General features: G+C 41.1%; 1 protein-coding gene across 5 annotated transcripts in view; it reads left to right on the forward strand.

The window, feature by feature from the left end:
- DIS3L2 (DIS3 like 3'-5' exoribonuclease 2) overlaps positions 1-17177 on the forward strand; it is a 526830-nt gene that overhangs the window by 364695 nt on the left and 144958 nt on the right. For all 5 annotated transcript variants that reach the window (XR_013173119.1, XM_077155428.1, XM_077155431.1 and 2 more), the window contains exon 10: positions 4519-4598. Coding sequence is in view for 4 of the 5 variants with exons in the window: in XM_077155428.1 (XP_077011543.1) it covers positions 4519-4598 (80 nt within the window). In the remaining variant the exon portion in view is untranslated. The remainder of the gene's footprint in view (positions 1-4518; positions 4599-17177) is intronic.

The following is a 17177-nucleotide window of genomic DNA, read 5'->3' on the forward strand; positions in this document are numbered from 1 at the left end:
ATTTCTGTGGGGTCAGTGGTTATGTCTCCTCTCCATTTCTGATCTTATTTATTTGCATCCTCTCTTCTTTTTGTCAGTCTTGCTACGGGTCCATCAATCCCGTAGCAAGACTGCTCTAATCTTTGTTATTTCTTTCCTTTTGCTTGCTTTGGGACTAGTTTGCTGTTCTTTCTCTAGTTCTTCCAAGTGGACAGTTAATTCCTCGATTTTTGCCCTTTCTTCTTTTTTGATATAGATATTTAGGACAATGAATTTCCCTCTTAGCACTGCCTTTGCCGTGTCGCATAAGTTTTGATATGTTGTCTTTTCATTTTCATTTTCCTTGAGTTATTTACTGATTTCTCTTGTAATTTCTTCCTTGACCCACTGGTTATTTATGAGTGTGTTGTTAAGCCTCCACATATTTGTGAATTTTCTGGCACTCTGCCTATTATTGATTTCCAGCTTCATTCCTTTATGACCTGAGAAAGTGTTTTGTATGATTTCAATCTTTTTATATTTGTTGAGACTTGCTTTGTGACCCAGAATATGGTCTATCTTTGAGAATGATCTATGAGCACTTGAGAAAAAAGTGTATCCTGCTGTTGTGGGGTGTAATGTTCTATAAATGTCTGTTAAGTCTAGCTCACTTATTGTAATATTCACATCTCTGTTTCTTTATTGATCCTCTGTCTAGATGTTCTGTCCATTGATAGGAGTGGGGAATTGAAGTCTCCAACTATTATGGTAGATGTGTCTATTTCTTTTTTCAGTGTTTGGCACATGTATTTTGGAGCATTCTGGTTCGGTGCGTAAATATTTATGATTGTTATGTCTTCGTGCTGAATTGTTCCTTTTATTAAAACATAGTATCCTTCTCTGTCTCTTTTAACTGTTGTACATTTGAAGTCTAATTTGTTGGATATTAGTATAGCTACTCCTGCTCTTTTCTGATTGTTATTTGCATGAAATATCTTTTCCCAACCTTTCACTTTCAACCTGTGTTTATCTTTGGGTCTAAAATGTGTTTCCTGTAGACAGCATATAGATGGGTCCTGTTTTTTAATCCATTCTGCCAGTCTATGTCTTTTGATAGGGGAGTTTCATCCGTTAACATTTAGTGTTATTCCTGTACAGGTAGTAATTTCTTCTTCCATTTTGCCTTTTGGATTTTATATGTCATATTTAATTTTCCTTCTTTTTACCTTTACTCATAGTCTTCCTTTCTACACTGTTCTCCACACCTCTCTCTTCTGTCTTTTCGTATCTGACTCTAGTGCTCCCTTTAGTATTTCTTGCAGAGCTGGTCTCTTGGTCACAAATTCTCTCAGTGACTTTTTGTCTGAGAATGTTTTAATTTCTCCCTCATTTTTGAAGGACAATTTTGCTGGATATATAAGTCTTGGTTGGCAGTTTTTCTCTTTTAGTAATTTAAATATATCGTCCCACTGTCTTCTAGCTTCCATGGTTTCTGCTGAGAAATCTACACATAGTCTTATTGGGCTTCCCTTGTATGTGATGGATTGCTTTTCTCTTGCTGCTTTCAAGATTCTCTCTTTCTCTTTGACCTCTGACATTCTGATTAGTAAGTGTCTTGGAGTACGTCTATTTGGATCTATTCTCTTTGGGGTATGCTGCACTTCTTGGATCTGTAATTTTAAGTCTTTCATACGAGTTGGGAAATTTTCAGTGATAATTTCCTCATTGGTTTTTCTCCTCCTTTTCCCTTCTCTTCTCTTTCTGGGACACCTACAACACGTATATTTGTGTGCTTCATATTGTCATTCAGTTCCCTGAGTCCCTGCTCATATTTTTCCATATTTTCCCCTATATTTTCTTTTTCTTGTCGTATTTCAGATGTTCCGTTCTCCAGTTCACTAATGCTATGTTCTGCCTCTCGAAATCTACCATTGTAGGTTTCCATTGTTTTCATCTCTTCTACTATGCCTTTCATTCCCATAAGTTCCATGATTCGTTTTTTCAGACATTTGATTTCTTCTTTTTGTTCATTCTTTGTCTTCTTTATATCCTCCCTCAATTCATTGATTTGGTTTTTGATGAGGTTTTCCATGTCTGTTTGTATATTCTGAATTAATTGTTTCAACTCCTTTATCTCATTTGAATTGTTGGTTTGTTCCTTTAACTGGGTCATATCTTCAGTTTTCCTAGTGTGATTTGTTATTTTTTTGCTGGTGTCTAGGCATTTAATTACCTTAATTAGTTTATTCTGGAAATTGCTTTCACTTCTTTTACCTAGGGTTTTCTTGCTGGATGAATTTGTTGTCTATCTGTTCTTTGACATTCAGTTCAGCTTTTTCTGGACCTCTAGCTTAGGTTTTGTTTTACAGAGGAGAATTTTTCAGTCCTTTTTTTCTTGTTTCATGCCATGCTTTGTATGGTGCTTTTCCCCCCACCCTTAGGAGGGTCTACGTAGGTATTATAGACTCCAGCCGGATTTTCCCAGACCAAACTGGCCTCCTATCAGGAGGAAAGAGTCACCTGCATTGATTTTCCCTGAGGATGAGACCCCACAGGTTGAAAGACTTTCCTGTGAAGTCTCTGGACTCTGTTTTTCTTATCCTGCCCAATATGTGGTGCTTGTCTGCCTGCAGGTCCCACCAGAATAAGATGATGTGGTACTTTTAACTTTGACAGACTCTCCCTGCTGGGGGCATGGTGGAGACAGAGGAGAGGTTGTAGGCTGGTTTTAATGGCTCAAATTACCTAGCCCTGGTGTCTGAATTCCTTAAGGGAGGGATTCCACCAGAGTTGGGTTTTACCCCTCCCCTAGGGAAGGCACAGGCTCCAGGCCTTGCAGGGAGTTCCTACTGGACTGTGCTGGTTTGAAAGGAAGTATGCCCCTTAAGAAAAGACATGTTTTAATATAAATCCCATTTCTTAAAGTAGAATAATCCCTATTCAATACTGTATATTTGAAACTGTAATGAGATCATCTCCCTGGTTGATGTGATTTAGTTAAGAATGGTTGTTAAACTGGATTAGGGGATGACATGTCTCCACTCATTTGAGTGGGTTTTGATTAGTTTCTGAAGTCTTATAAAAGAGGAAACATTTTGGAGAATGAGAGATTCAGAGAGATTCAGAGAGAGCAACACTACAAAGCAGAGAGTCCACCAGCCAGTGACCTTTGGAGATGAAGAAGGAAAATGCCTCCCAGGGAGCTTCATGAAATAGGAAGCCAAGAGAGAAAGCTAGCAGATGACGCCGTATTTGCCATGTGCCCTTCCAGCTGAGAGAGAAGCCCTGACTGTGTTTGCCATGTGCCATCTCACTTGAGAGAGAAACCCTGAACTTCATCGGCCTTCTTGAACCAAGGTATCTTTCCCTGGATGCCTTTGATTGGACATTACTATAGCCTTGTTGTAACGGGGACATTTTCTTGGCCTTAGAACTATAAACTAGCAACTCATTAAATCACCCCTTTTAAAAGCCATTCCGTTTCTGGTATATTGTATTCCGGCAGCTAGCAAACTAGAACAGTCTTATTCTATTGTGTGGGTGTACCACAGTTTGGTATCCATTCACAGTTCAAGATCACTTTTTTTTTCTTTTTAAAACTTTAACGTTTCTGGGAGGGCCTCGGTAGCTCAGTAGGCAGAGTTCTCACCTGCCATGCCGGAGACCTAGGTTCATTTCCTGGTGCCCGCCCATGCTAAAAAAGAAAAAATTATTGCAATCTTTTAATGTTTCTGAAATCCTGATGTACGATAAAATCAATGTATATATTTAATATAGTAGAACTTTGTATTTCTCAAAAAAGGTATTGTTAAATTGATGGTACATCGTATCATTAATCTTAGATTTGAGATATTGGGGTGGTAAATGATCAGTGTGAGGGAAACAGGCCTGCAGAGGGTTATCAGGATTAAGGGCAATGAGCAATGTGGAGAGCCTGATAGGCTGGCACCCAGAGCAGCCCTCTGGGGGCTTTGGGAAAATATTGATCGACACCATGAAAGAAGTCTTTAAGAACAGACGTATCTGATTGTGGCGAAGTGCCAAGATGTCCCCTGTCACCAGCATTGATGAGTCAGGACACAGGGACAGGCAGCCATGGCACTACCAGAGCTGGATGAAGTGGAGGGAGAGCTCGGGAAGAGCCCAGTGGCAGTGCAGAGCATTGACTAGCCCATGTGAGAGAGAAAGGGTGCCTGTTGCAGACATAAGTAAGAACTGACCAAAGAGACTTGTCTCCATATCAGATCCATCTTAGGAGCCTCATTCATGGACGCTGCTTGTGTCCACATGCTCACACAATTCTTGCTCTGGGCTAAGAAGTAGCTGCCTGTCCACAGACTTAGAAGAGAAAGACTTCCAGAGACAGTATGGAGTCATTACTGTCACCCATTTGGCTCTCCTTTGTCTTCCTCCCCTTTTCAGAGAGATTAGATTATAGTAATTGCTCTTTGCTTTGCCTCACAGAGCACATTTGCAATATTAAATGTTCCTTAAAGCTGCACTGCAGTGGAGGTAAAGTGTCTTTTGTTTGTTGCTAATTATATCTTCAATCTTCCCTAGAAAAGACTGTATCTTCACCATTGACCCTTCAACTGCACGAGACCTCGATGACGCTCTCTCCTGCAAGCCACTCACTGATGGTAGGATGGAAATTTCTATACCATTCTGGGTCGCAGGCAGTCTGCATACTGGTGTGGATGGCCTGGTTGCCATGCGTTTCCTGGGCGGGGGATAGCATGTAAGTTTGGGTTTGCTGCATTCCTGAACTTGCCATAGGCCCCTGAGCCTGCACAGCATGTGACTTAAAGGTTATATTCCTGTGGTTACCTTGGTGAGGGTGAAAATAGAAATGTCCTCTCACCACAACTCTTCTAGGGCCTCAGAAGAAGGAGCAGTGAGGGGAGAAGAACTAATTCTAAGCCTTGGCCCTTCAGGAAGCTCCTGTTTGAGTATAAAGTGTTACAGAAAGAAACCCCCAAAGGACTCTGCTTCTGACAGGCACAGGGTTCTTTACCTGACTCTTAACAACATATAAGGGTGGTTCAAGGTGTGTCCTCCAAAGGACAAGCTCACAGTAGGAAGTAGGAACCCCCTCCCTGACATTTACAACCCAAGGCCTGAGTTAGAGAAACCTGGGCTGCTCCCAGCAGGCCTTTAAAATGCAGGCTATTAGGGGCTCTTTAAGTATTCTTTCAGAATGGAGCCAAGCAGGAAAAATGTCTGGGTGTGAGAAGAGCAAGCTCTATGCATCCCCCCTGCCAGGGTCCCCAAGTATTCTGATTATAGTCTTTAACTACTTCTCACCCCTCTCTAGGATGGTATCTGGGCCACTTAAGATATGCTTAAGGTCCTTCTCGGAGGTGGCCTTTGGCAGCTTGCCCATAATGGGGAGCCCCACCCCCCTTTGTACCTCCAGCGTGCTGCAGAGTGTTGATGGTCTAGTGGCCTAGTCTTTTCAGCCTTGCAGAGCTGTTCATGCTCCCTCTGACGCACGATTCTGTAGGTTCAGTGTGTAATCTCTTCTCTATTCTAATAAGCAGAGCAGATTAGTAGGTAGAGAGCTGAGAGACAGAAAACAGCAGTGCCTAAAAATGCTTTTATCTTCTTTTAGTGGGAGCCCTCCTTGAAACTGTGGGAAGGATTGCTTACTATTTTCAATTGAGGGCAATTGAAAAGAAGATAACCATAGAGAGAGAGAACTTCCCATGGAAATTTTATAGGAGTTATGTATTTTTAAAATCTAAAATTTGAGCAGCCTACTTATAAAAGCAGATACAGGTGCAGAAACCCACACAGACCTGCCCTCTTTATGGACCACTTCCCAGAGCCACAGTTGGAAGTGTCCCCAGGCAGGAAAACTTGTGACTATGGACCTCACCTCCTACCTCCTATAATTTCCTTCTCTTCCTGCTCTGTTTGTTGTCAGTGCTTAAAAACATTGGCTTCATTTATTTTTATATTTTTATAGTTGTTAACAGCAGAAGAGTAAATTTCATATCTGATATTACATCTTGGCTGGCTCAGCACCCTTTACCTTGAAGGGACACCAGAAGCAGGCACATATCCTGTTCCTTTCATTCTACATACTGCAGGTTCATGTATTGGGTACAAGGACACCAGCAGAGGTTTTGTGTAGGGAAATGGTATGCAAGGGTGATTGGGAACAGATTGTACATGTTAATAGACTTTAGACCAAAGAATGCTCTTTATTTTTTGTCAGATTATGAAAAGTCAAATGTTGCTCAACAGGAGAGTAGTCAAAATGAAAAGAATATTTTAGCAGTGCAAGATGAGAAAAGGAGAGAAAATGGAGACAGGGAAAAAAGTCAAAGAAATATCACAATAGGTTAGGGATATAGGTAGTAAGGAACTGGGCTAGTGATGGTGGCAGTATCAGTGGGTAGGGAGGACAGTTATGAGAGGGGGATAATGACAGAAGAATCCCTGGAAATGGGTGTTGGAGTTTAGGGGAAGGAGTCCAAGATGATGCTGAGGTTTCACTTGGCAGATAGAACCCACAAGTTAGGCAAAAGGAAGTCATGGAGCCAAGTTGCTGTGAGAGTATGTCGCCCTGGAGTTGTCTTTCTGATGATATATATTAAATAGAAGCTGCTGCAAATCATTTTCAAAGGAGCTGGGATATAAATAAGCTAAATATATGCAGTTTGTTTAACTAGATACAAAGAAAGCCCTGAAGAAAAGTAGTTAATGCAATAAAATGCAAACTGATTTTATTAGGATGTTGGGATCCTAAATGATTTTTTCTCTTTTCTCCAGTTTCCAAATGTCTATAATGTGGTAATGATAGTTTTGTAATGAAAAAACTTTTTGTAATAAAAAAAAATTACGAGGTGCAAGAAACCAGAGGCTGCCCAGTAGCATACTATACTAGGTGATCCAAGCCACCTTCCATCTGCTTGGTTCTTGCATGCCAGAGTAGTAATTAATATCTTTTCATTTGGCAAAGCAGCAGAAAAATGACATGGGAAAGAAGTCAAAGGAGACTCTGAAAAGGTCTGAGTTAGTCAAGTGTTTTTATGGTGATACTTCTACAGTTGGCTTTGTGACCTAGGGTTTTGCCAGGGCCGTTTATCTTGGGAGATGAAAATTGAAAGTCAATTACAGCTTGGATTGAGGTGAGAATAGCTGAGTTCAAGTTCATTAGTTATCAGTTCATGTCAATTCTTGCTTAGAGGAGAAAATGTGTAATGTTTCAAATCACATATAATGATTTCTGGGCATATTTACATCACCTTTAACTATTTTCATTTAAAGAAGATATAAAGGTTCAACTTTCCTTTGGTCCCACTGAAATAATCTGAATGACTCTTCTCTGAAAAACAAAATATAATTAGCTAGTTTCACTCTCCCTTTCTGTGGAGCTCAGATGTGATCCCAGGACTTATCCCCTTCACCAGTCTCTCTGTTCATGTATAGGGTTAGATATTACATTCTGCAGATAAATTCTATAAAAATACAATGACCATCTGTTCTCCAGAAATCAAAATTAGATTTTCAGGATGAGGGGGGGGCACCGCTGGACCCTTGTGGAAGCTCACTGCTGGGAGGGATCCTGTCAGTCTTCTAGCCAGCAATTCTCCTCCTCTTTTAGTCTCTAAGCACACTAAGTGGAGCTCTCTCATGACATTACCCAGCATACTGACTTTAGTTCCACCCTTTCGCTTTTGTTCAAAAAAATATTTAAGAATGCAAGTGAATAAGAATTGTGTTAAAACCATAACCCAGAATCTACTCTAATTTGTAAAGACAATAAATCACACACTTCAGTGTTTTATGACTGTAACAGATCATTTGCAGCACCCCTCAACTCTGACCTCACCACTCAAATGTGGAAATGCCATGGCTGGCAGATCATCCTCTGTTTTTCACATTACCTCTACAGCTTCCACTTATTCAATATCCAGATTGTATTTGCACTCTCGACCTTTAAAGGCAGCCCATTCTGCCTTAAGATTGCATGACTGACTACCAGGAGACCCTTCCCTGTAAGGCCTGAAATACTGTCTTCCTGTAATTTTCCACGCTTTGGTCCTACTTATGCTCTTTGGAGCCCTCCAGATGAAGCCTTGTCTCTCAGAAGACAACACTTTAGACACCAGCTAAGAGCTATCGTGTATCTTCTGAGTTATAATTTCTCAGCTAAGCCTCCTATATATTCATCCATGTCCCCATAGCTTGAGTTCATTCCCCACAGCTTGAGTTCATTCCCCACACTGTGGAATCACTTCTGCCTTTAGGAAGGCTGAGGTCCAGGCTGCTTGTAGCCAGACCACTCCTGGTTGTCATGGCATGATGTCAGTTCTTCCTTATTGGTCTGAATTGGCTGCAGAGTAATAGGTACCCATTCTGTTCAATTAAACAAACATTTATTGGTTTGCTTTAGTCTGCTAAGAAAGGAAATTGTCTGCCAGATGAGGCAGGGCCTTTATTCAGCTTTTAGTTGATTCAAACTTTTGACAAATTTTCGGGAGTTAGATGTTCGCCACTTCTCCAGCATCTTGCTTCTCTAATATTTTCTGCTCTGTATCTTGAACATGGCAGGATTATCCTAGCCTAATGTTTTAGTTTGCTAAAGCTGCCAGAATGCAATATACCAGAAATGGATTGGCTTTTACAAAGGGAATTTATTAGATTACAAATTTATAATTCTAAGACCATGAAAATGTCCAAATTAAGATACTTGGAGTCTGAAGAAAGGTTACTGGCATCTGGAACACTGTTGTCAGTTCGGAAGGCATGTCTGGCACCTCCTAGTCCTTGCTCCTGATTCGTTGGTTTCAGCTTCTCATCCCAGTGGTTTTCTCTCTGTGTCCTGTGGGTCGTCTTGTAGCATCTCTGGAGCATTTTTCTTTCTAGGCATCTGTAGGTCCTCTCAGCTTCTCCAGGGCAAACTCTGGATTTCATCTCATAGCTTAGCATCTCCCTGGGTGTTCTCTTTTCCAAGCAGCTGTGTTCTGATTTCCATAGCTGTCTCCAAAATGACTCTCTTAAAGGATTCCTTTAGAAATCCTTTAAAGCGAAATAAGACCTACCTTGAATGGGTGGAGTCACATCTCCATGAAAACAACCCAATTAAAAGGTCCCACCTAACCATAGGTCTGCCCCTACAAGACTGGATTAAAAGAACTTGGCTTTTGAGGGTACATAACAGATTCAACCTAGCATACCCAGCCTTAAAAATGAATGAATGGAGCTGAGGGGAGGGGGAGCTGACTGTTCATGGATACAGATTTTCTTTTGGGGGTGATAAAAATGTTATGGAATTAGATAGTAGTTCAACTTTGTGAATACACTAAAAACCACTGGGGGGAGATAAATGAATGGATGAATGGACAAGAATAAATAAACAAACATACAAATCCACTTGTTCTTGCAGCTTCCTGCAAATTGGAATTTACACCTTCACCACAATTTAGCAGAGGTCTTGGTGAAATGCCTGGACTACATCCCCATGGTCATATCCCTCTTGTCTGTCTTTGCTCCTTGCCACTCTCTTCTCTGAACCCAGCCCAAGATGTACACCCCTCTCTGCTCAGCCACCTGCACATATTTCCCACCCTTACCAAGTGCAGCCATTTGAGTCAAAAAAAGAAGGCTCTGTGTTCCTGTCCAGGCATAAGGAAACACTTAGGTCAATGGGCGTCATCTGGGCTGAGAGCCTCAGGAATGCAGGTCACCTCCTCTGGTCAACGGAGCACAGTCACTCGGCAGGATTTGCCTCTGTCCCTTTGCTGGCTGCACGGCTTTACCTTCCCTCCAGAGGTTGGACTGGGGATCCCTGACCTCAGGAACCCATTTCATCCAGGGTATTACAAACTAGAGACCAGGAAAAATGCCTGTAAGAACTTCATAAAATTCCTGATCTCTGTAACTTCCCTTTTTGGTTATATTGTCACCTACTGAGAGTTTCTTGCTATGACTACTCACTTTGGGAGGCAGAAGAAGTAGGAACCAGAGAGACTGTGTTCCTCTGTGTACCAGACTGAGGCTGGAGATCCTTAGGGATAGAACTGGTGGTAGTGGTTGAAAGCACAAAGGCTGAGATGAAGTCTCTGGACCTGCTATTTGGGAAGAAAAGAAAAGCATGGAATCCCTGGAGTTTATTGGTGAAAAGGTCCATGTATTTCCCCAGCAACCAGGCCTCCACCTGGGCTCTTGTTCTCAGCTATGGGAAGACCTTATCCCATCCACCATCCCCTAACCCTAGCACCTTTATCTTTCCCTTTGTTCTGCCTTCCTCCTTTCACTGTACCAACTTATGTCTCCTTCATCCTTCAGAACCTTGCCTCAGCACCAGAAACTTTCACCTCCCATTATCCATCAAGACAGCTTGAAAGAGTAGTCTATACTTGCTGCTTCTTTCTCACTTCCTACTTACTCTGTATTCCCTTTGCATCATGGCTTCAGAGATCAGTGAAACAGATTGTCCATGACATCAGTCCACACAGCATTTGGCTTTTTGTCTCCTGCTCCATCTTGAAGTTCTCTCTGATGTGGACTCATAGAGGACACTGTTTGCTCTTCGTTCTAATTTTTGCACTACTTTTTTCCCCATTTGTCTTCTCCAAAAGGCTGTTCTTTTACTGCTTACCTCTTCTTGGGACTCTGGAGAGCTTTAGCTTCATTGCACTTCATTTTGTGCTCTATAGACATTGCACTTGCTGTGCCCTTTGCCTAAAGTCGACTTTCCTGGAGAACCACATGGCTAATTCCCTCACCTCTTTTAAGTTTTTCCTGAAGTGTCATTTTCTCAGTAAGGTCTTCCCTAGCCTCACTACTTTGAATTTCATCCCCTCCCACTTTCTGTCTCCCTTTCCTGCTTAACTTTTTTCTTCAGCACTCATTACTTGCTAACATACTATCTGTATGACTTAATTTTGTCTCCTATCTGTCTTCCCACTGTTTACTGCTCTGTCAGTCCCCAGCAGTGAGCACAGTGTCTGTCATAGTGAGTGTTTGGTGAATGAATGAAGAGTCCATGTCTGCATGCACTCAGGAGGGGAAGAGTTTCCCATGCAGAGGGAAGAGTGTGTACAAAGTCCCCAGGATGATGGAAAGTTTTACAGGAAACTACTACATAAAGTTTGGATTGTCTAGAACATGAAAGTCAAGTGGGATGGTAATTGTAGTTAAAGCAGAGAAGAAATCATGAATAGCTTTCTAGGCCGTTGTGCTAATTTGAAAGGCTATGTGTTCCCTAGAAAAAGCCATGTTTAATGTAAATCCCATTTCATAAAGGCAGAATAATCCCTTTTCAATACTGTATGTTTGAAACTGTAATCAGATCATCTCCCTGGAGGTGTGATTTAAACAAGAGTGGTTGTTAAGCTGGACAGGTGACAACGTGTCTCTATCCATTTGGGTGGGTTTTGATAAGTTTCTGGAGTCCTATAAAAAAGGAAACATTTTGGAGAATGAGTGATTCAGAGAGAACAGAGCAGAACGACATAGCCACAAGAAACAGAGTCCACCAGCCAGCAACCTTTGGAGATGAAGAAAGAAAATGCCTCCCAGGGAGCTTCATGAAATAGTAAGCCAGGAGAGGAAGCTAGCAGATGATGCTGTGTTTGCCACGTGCCCTTCCAGATGAGAGAGAAACTCTGACTGTGTTCACCATGTGCCCTTCCACTTGAGAGAGAAACTCTGAACTTCATCAGCCTTCTTGAACCAAGGTATCTTTCCTTGGATGCCTTAGATTGGACATTTCTATAGATTTTCTTTAACTGGGACGTTTTCTCAGCCTTAGAACTGTAAACTAGCAACTTATTAAATTCCCCTTTTTAAAAGCCATTCCGTTTCTGGTATATTGCATTCCAGCAGCTAGCAAACTACAACAGCCATGTTGGGGAGTTTTCATTTAATGAAGAAGGCAGCAGCATTTTCAACTGGAGAACATCATCATCATCCATCCATTCATGAAACGTGTCAAGGGCTCTTTGTGATTGGTATACAGTGGTAAAAAACAACAGCAACCAACTAAATAAGATTCCTGTCCTCCTGCGGTTTACTGTCAACTAACATTAAACGAGTAAATGTAGGAGTGACCTATAATTTAAATGTGGGAGTAGGACAGTGTTGGGGACAGAAAGTAACATTTAAACCTAGACTTAAAGAATAAATAGGGGTGTGCAAGATAGCATGAAGAAAAAAACATTTCAGGCTAAGGGATTAGAGTCTAGAAGGCCCTGAGGTACAGTGTGTCCAGAACATGGAGCATGTTGGCAGCCTCAGTTAAGTCAGAAGAGGGACTTGCTGGCTATGTTAAGGAATAGGAGTTTTATTCTGAGCACCATGGTAAGCAAAGTGTTTTCAGCAGGGGAGAATCAGGATACAGTTGACATGTTGGAGAGATCCCTCTGCCAGAGTAAGGAGCTAGATTCACGTGGTGGCCATTAAAATGTTCAAGGTAAATGGAGACAGTGCCCCAACTAAAGCAGAGCCAGTTGAGTCAGACTGGAAAGAGGTAATAGCCAGGTAAAAAATTGGGGAGTAGAAATGTAGGATGCGGTGTCTGAACAGCTGCAGGAGCCTCCTAACCAGTCTCCCATGTCTGCTCATTTCTTCCCACACTGAAGCCAACAAAGTCCCTGTAAAATGTAGATCAGATCAGGTCACTCCCCTGTTTTACCCCCTTTAGGATTTCCCATCCCACTGAGGATAGAAACCCAGGGTCCTTACTGTGACTTACTGCTATCTCTAACTACCTCTCCAACCCTGTCCAGTGGCCCTCCTCTCACCTATTCTCCTTCAGCCACATGGCCTCCTTGTTCCTCTAACAAGACTGGCAGCTACTGCCTTGGTGCTTTTGTACTTATGCACCCCCTGTCCTGATTCCCTTTCTCCCAGCTTCCTCACTGCTCTTAAGTCTCTGCTCAAACATCATCACCTCAAGGAGGTCCTTCCTGACCAACCTATTGCCACAGTCTTCTTTTAGGATGTTTTTTGTGTGTCTGCCCAGTGGATGGTAAGCTTTCTGGGGGCAGAGACAGCATTTTGTTCACTATTGAACCTCGGTGCCTACAGCAGAGCACAATGTGTTACATAGTTGGTGCATATGAAATGTTTGTTGAATGAATGAATGAGTGAGTGAATTAATAAACTTTTCGATATTAGAGGTAAGGGAAGAATCTAGAATGACATCCAGGTTTCTGGCTTAGGTACTGTGTGGAAAGTGATGTCTTTCAGCAAAATAGGAAATGTTGAGAGAGCTGGGTTGAGAGAAGATGGTGAGTTCAGATAAAGACATGTTGAGTTTGCCATTCCTGAGAGATATCTAGGTAGAAATGACAAGAGAACAAGTAAATTTAGGAGTCTAGGCTGGAGATGGAGTTTGGGAGTTATCAGTGTTTGGACTGGGACATAATGGCCAAGATGTCACAGATTGAGAGAGGGTGCAGGCCAGAACTCTGGAAGATATGCCCCATTAGAGGCAGAGCAACCCACATTGCCGGGAAGGTGAGGCCAGGGAGCCTGGAGGCAACCAGAGAAGAGATGAACAGAGACAGGCAGACCAGGCTAAAAGGCAGTCACAGATATTGTAGGGAAGTCAAGGAAAAGAAAGCTATAAGAAGTCCTTTGGATTTGGCAGCTGGGATATCCTTGATGACCTTGGTGAAACCAGTGTCCATGGCTTAGAAGAGGAAGCCAGATTACAGCTGGTTGGGGAATAAGAGGGCAAAAAAGGACATGAAAAACACAAGAGTAGATGATTTTTCTAGGAAGCTTGGCTGTGAAAGGTAAGAGAGACAGGGTTACAGGAGGCTTTTTCCTTTGTTTTTAAGATTGAAAGGATTTGGCCATGTTTCTGTACTGAGAGATAGTGAAAGAAGGAGAGGTTGAAGATTACAGGAATTAGAAGTGGTGATTGATTTTGCAAGGTCTTGTAGAAGGTGAGGAACATCTTCAAAATGTAAGTGGAAAGTGGGCCAAGGCAAGGAAGAAAACTGCCTCTTCCTTTGAGACAGAGAGACAGATATAAGGAATGGAGCAGATGCTGGTGCATGTTCACACCTGATAATATCCACTTATCCACTTCACCTGTGAAATAGAAAGCAGAACCACCTGCCGAAGGCAGAAGAGGGAGGGGTGTGTAGGAGGAGTGGGGGACTTGGTGAAAGGGATAGGATAGGGAGCCGACCAGAAGCCCCGGACACAGAGCCTTACCAAGCACTGTTTAGGGTACGCCAGGGTTTGAATACTGTGGAGTTGGGTTGATAGTAAGATTTTCTTCAATTATTCTCAGCCTTCCTAGATGTGGGAGCAGAGGTAGTAGGTGTTTACAGTGATCCAGATTTGGGGGGTTGCTTTGAGAGAGAGCACATAGAACAATAGAACATGGGTGCTGGGGCCCTGCTTTCCCTCTAACCTTTTTTTCTCCTTTGTCCCCTATATTTTATAAAGGCATTACCTGCTACCTAATCAACCTAAATTTTACAAAAAGGAATTCTGAAATCACATCTGATTCCTTGTTCTCGCATCCACCCTAAGGTTCCTTACTGCTGACTCCAGCACTATTGTCCCAGCCTTTTCAGTTATTTCCCTCCCCTGTGTCTACTCTCCACCTTGCTACTCAAGTTATCTTTTTTATATAAAAAAAAACAACAAACAAACAAACTATAGCTCAGATGCAGCTTCATTCAGTGTTTTAACATAGTTACATTGCAATTAGGTAGTATTGTGCTGTCTATTTTTGAGTTTTTGTATCTAGTCCTGTTGCACAGTCTGTATCCCTTCAGCTCCAATTACCCATTATCTTACCCTATTTCTAACTCCTGATGGTCTCTGTTACCAATGACATATTCCAAGTTTATTCTCTAATGTCGGTTCATAAAAAAAAGTTATCTTTTTTAAAATGCACACATGAGGATCAGATTACGTCACTTTTTATTGATAATCTGCGTACACCTCTGGATAAGGTCCCCTTTTTTTAGCAGAGTATTATTGTTAACACAGCCCTTTAAGAATAGCCCTCAGCCTCCTCTCCCACCTTCCCCACCTCCCAAAATCATGCATGCGGGTGATGACCTTTGGCCACTCCAGGCTCTGCAAGTCCACCACACTCATTCCTGCTTCCAGACCTCTGCTTGCTCTTTTCCCTCTGCTTAGGATGCCTTTCCTCTCTGCCTACTTCGGTGTTAGATAAAATCCCATCCAAAGTAAGGTAGAACCTCTGCAGCACTCTCCTACTCCTCCCCAAACCCTCAGCCCCTTCCTCCGGGTAGAATGAATTGTTTCTATTTGTTCCAATCAGCACATTTTCTTTATGGCTCTAATACAGCAGTAAATATTACTTCTGGATTTAATTCTCCTTTTTACTTGTTTCCTAAGGGCAGGGCATTCTTTGGACATCTCTATATACCACCATTTAGCAAACATGTAGTCTAGTCATATCTAACCAGGAAATCTGTTATATACGTTCATAATATTATACCTCCTTTTTTGTTTCTTGCCTCACCCTTTTTATTTCCACTGTAATTTTACCTTTAAGCTTGTAGGTTGCCAATGGGCTTATATCCTGACAGATAAGCCTACTGCACTTTGTCTCCTAAAACAACTGTTTGTTTGGATTTGGGCATACATTTCCCTCTATACATTTCAAGCCTTTCAATCCATTTCATCATGTCCCAGTGATACCTATGAGATCACTGAATTATATCTTATATTCACGATGTCTGTTCCTCTAGCTCCGTGATTTGGCATATCTGAGGCTCACTTCTTCCCAATTATTTTCTTTTACAAGTAACTTGCAGTGCCTACACTGTTCTCATACCTATAGCTTCCACAGCAATTTGTTTCATGGTTTTATCTATCATTTTATCCTTCTTCCCCCTGTCTATATCCTTGTCATTTCCAAATGTAAAAAGTTCTCATTTTCTGATAAAATTAAATTCCTAAATGACCCTGGAGATGGTATTTCAAAAAAAAACAGTTTGTGATACAAAAAAAAAATTTTTCCTTTAATTATATTGGCAAACAGTCTTGCTAGTTAAGAAAAGACTTTTAAGAGTCAAGCACATCTTTAGTGGCAGTGCTCATCCATCAGAAGAAATGGAAAGTTGCTATCATGGAAACTCCCAAGTATTCCTTTCATAGGAGATAGATCTTAAATGATATGTTAATGAGCATTGGAAATTGAAGAAAAGTTTGGTTTTACTTTCTCTCTATTGGGAGTATAGTTTGGAAGTTAAGTAGGTATACAGGGATAAAATCAAGTTAATACTAGAACTTAGAAAGCAGGTAACATTTTGGGAATGAAAAACACTTTTAAATGAGTATCTGCAGAGCTTCCTCTTACCTGGGGATCAACAAATTTCAGGTCAAATCTGCTGTTTTAGTTTGCCTAAGGCTGAAACAAAATATAGGAGAGTTGTTTTTATTCCCTTGAAGTCTCAGATCTCTTTGAATGTCTAACAATAACCATAAATTCTCTCCTCAGAAAAATGCACAAATGTATATGTACACAAAATTTTGCATAGGACTTCTATTTCCAGTTACAGTATGCTATAAATATCCTGAAAAACCCTTTTCAATAAAACTCTTTATAATGTTGCATCTTTTAAATGTGTAGTTGAACTGGCAGGAAAGTATAGGAAGTTCTTACAGCCTGGGAGTGAAACAAGAGCAGATAACCACGATATGTATGTGCTAAAGCAAGCTCTTTAACATAATGATATCTTCTGATTCATAATGACCCAGAGATTTTGTTCAGGACACGACCTATATGATCCATAATATTTCAAGTCAAGTATTTAGTTTAAAGTGGCACCAAGTGGGTAATGAATGCTTCCAGAAGAATCAGAAGCGTGTGCTTTCTGGAGGAATTAACCCTCAACCAATGCCTTAAAGATTTGCTGCAGATAAACATTCTAGTAAACATAAATTCACATAAAAATTATGAAACACATACGGAAATAACGCACCATGATGAGAGTCAGCAGAAGAAATAAATTACATACATAAAGACCTTGGATATTGAAATTATTGACTATAGAATATAAAATAAGTATTTTTAAATCTTTAAGGAAACTAAAGAGGAAATTGAATGTATGAATAAGGAACAAGAGACTATCACACTACCAGGAGATTTTTTAAAAAATTAAGTAGAACGTCTAGAAGTGAAAAACCACAATAAATAAAATTAAAAACTCAACAAATTAGTTAAACAGCAGATTGCGTTCAGTAAAGAGAAAATTAGAGAA

The sequence above is a fragment of the Tamandua tetradactyla genome, chromosome 3 (genome assembly GCF_023851605.1).
Source record: "Tamandua tetradactyla isolate mTamTet1 chromosome 3, mTamTet1.pri, whole genome shotgun sequence".
Classification (NCBI taxonomy): domain Eukaryota; kingdom Metazoa; phylum Chordata; class Mammalia; order Pilosa; family Myrmecophagidae; genus Tamandua; species Tamandua tetradactyla.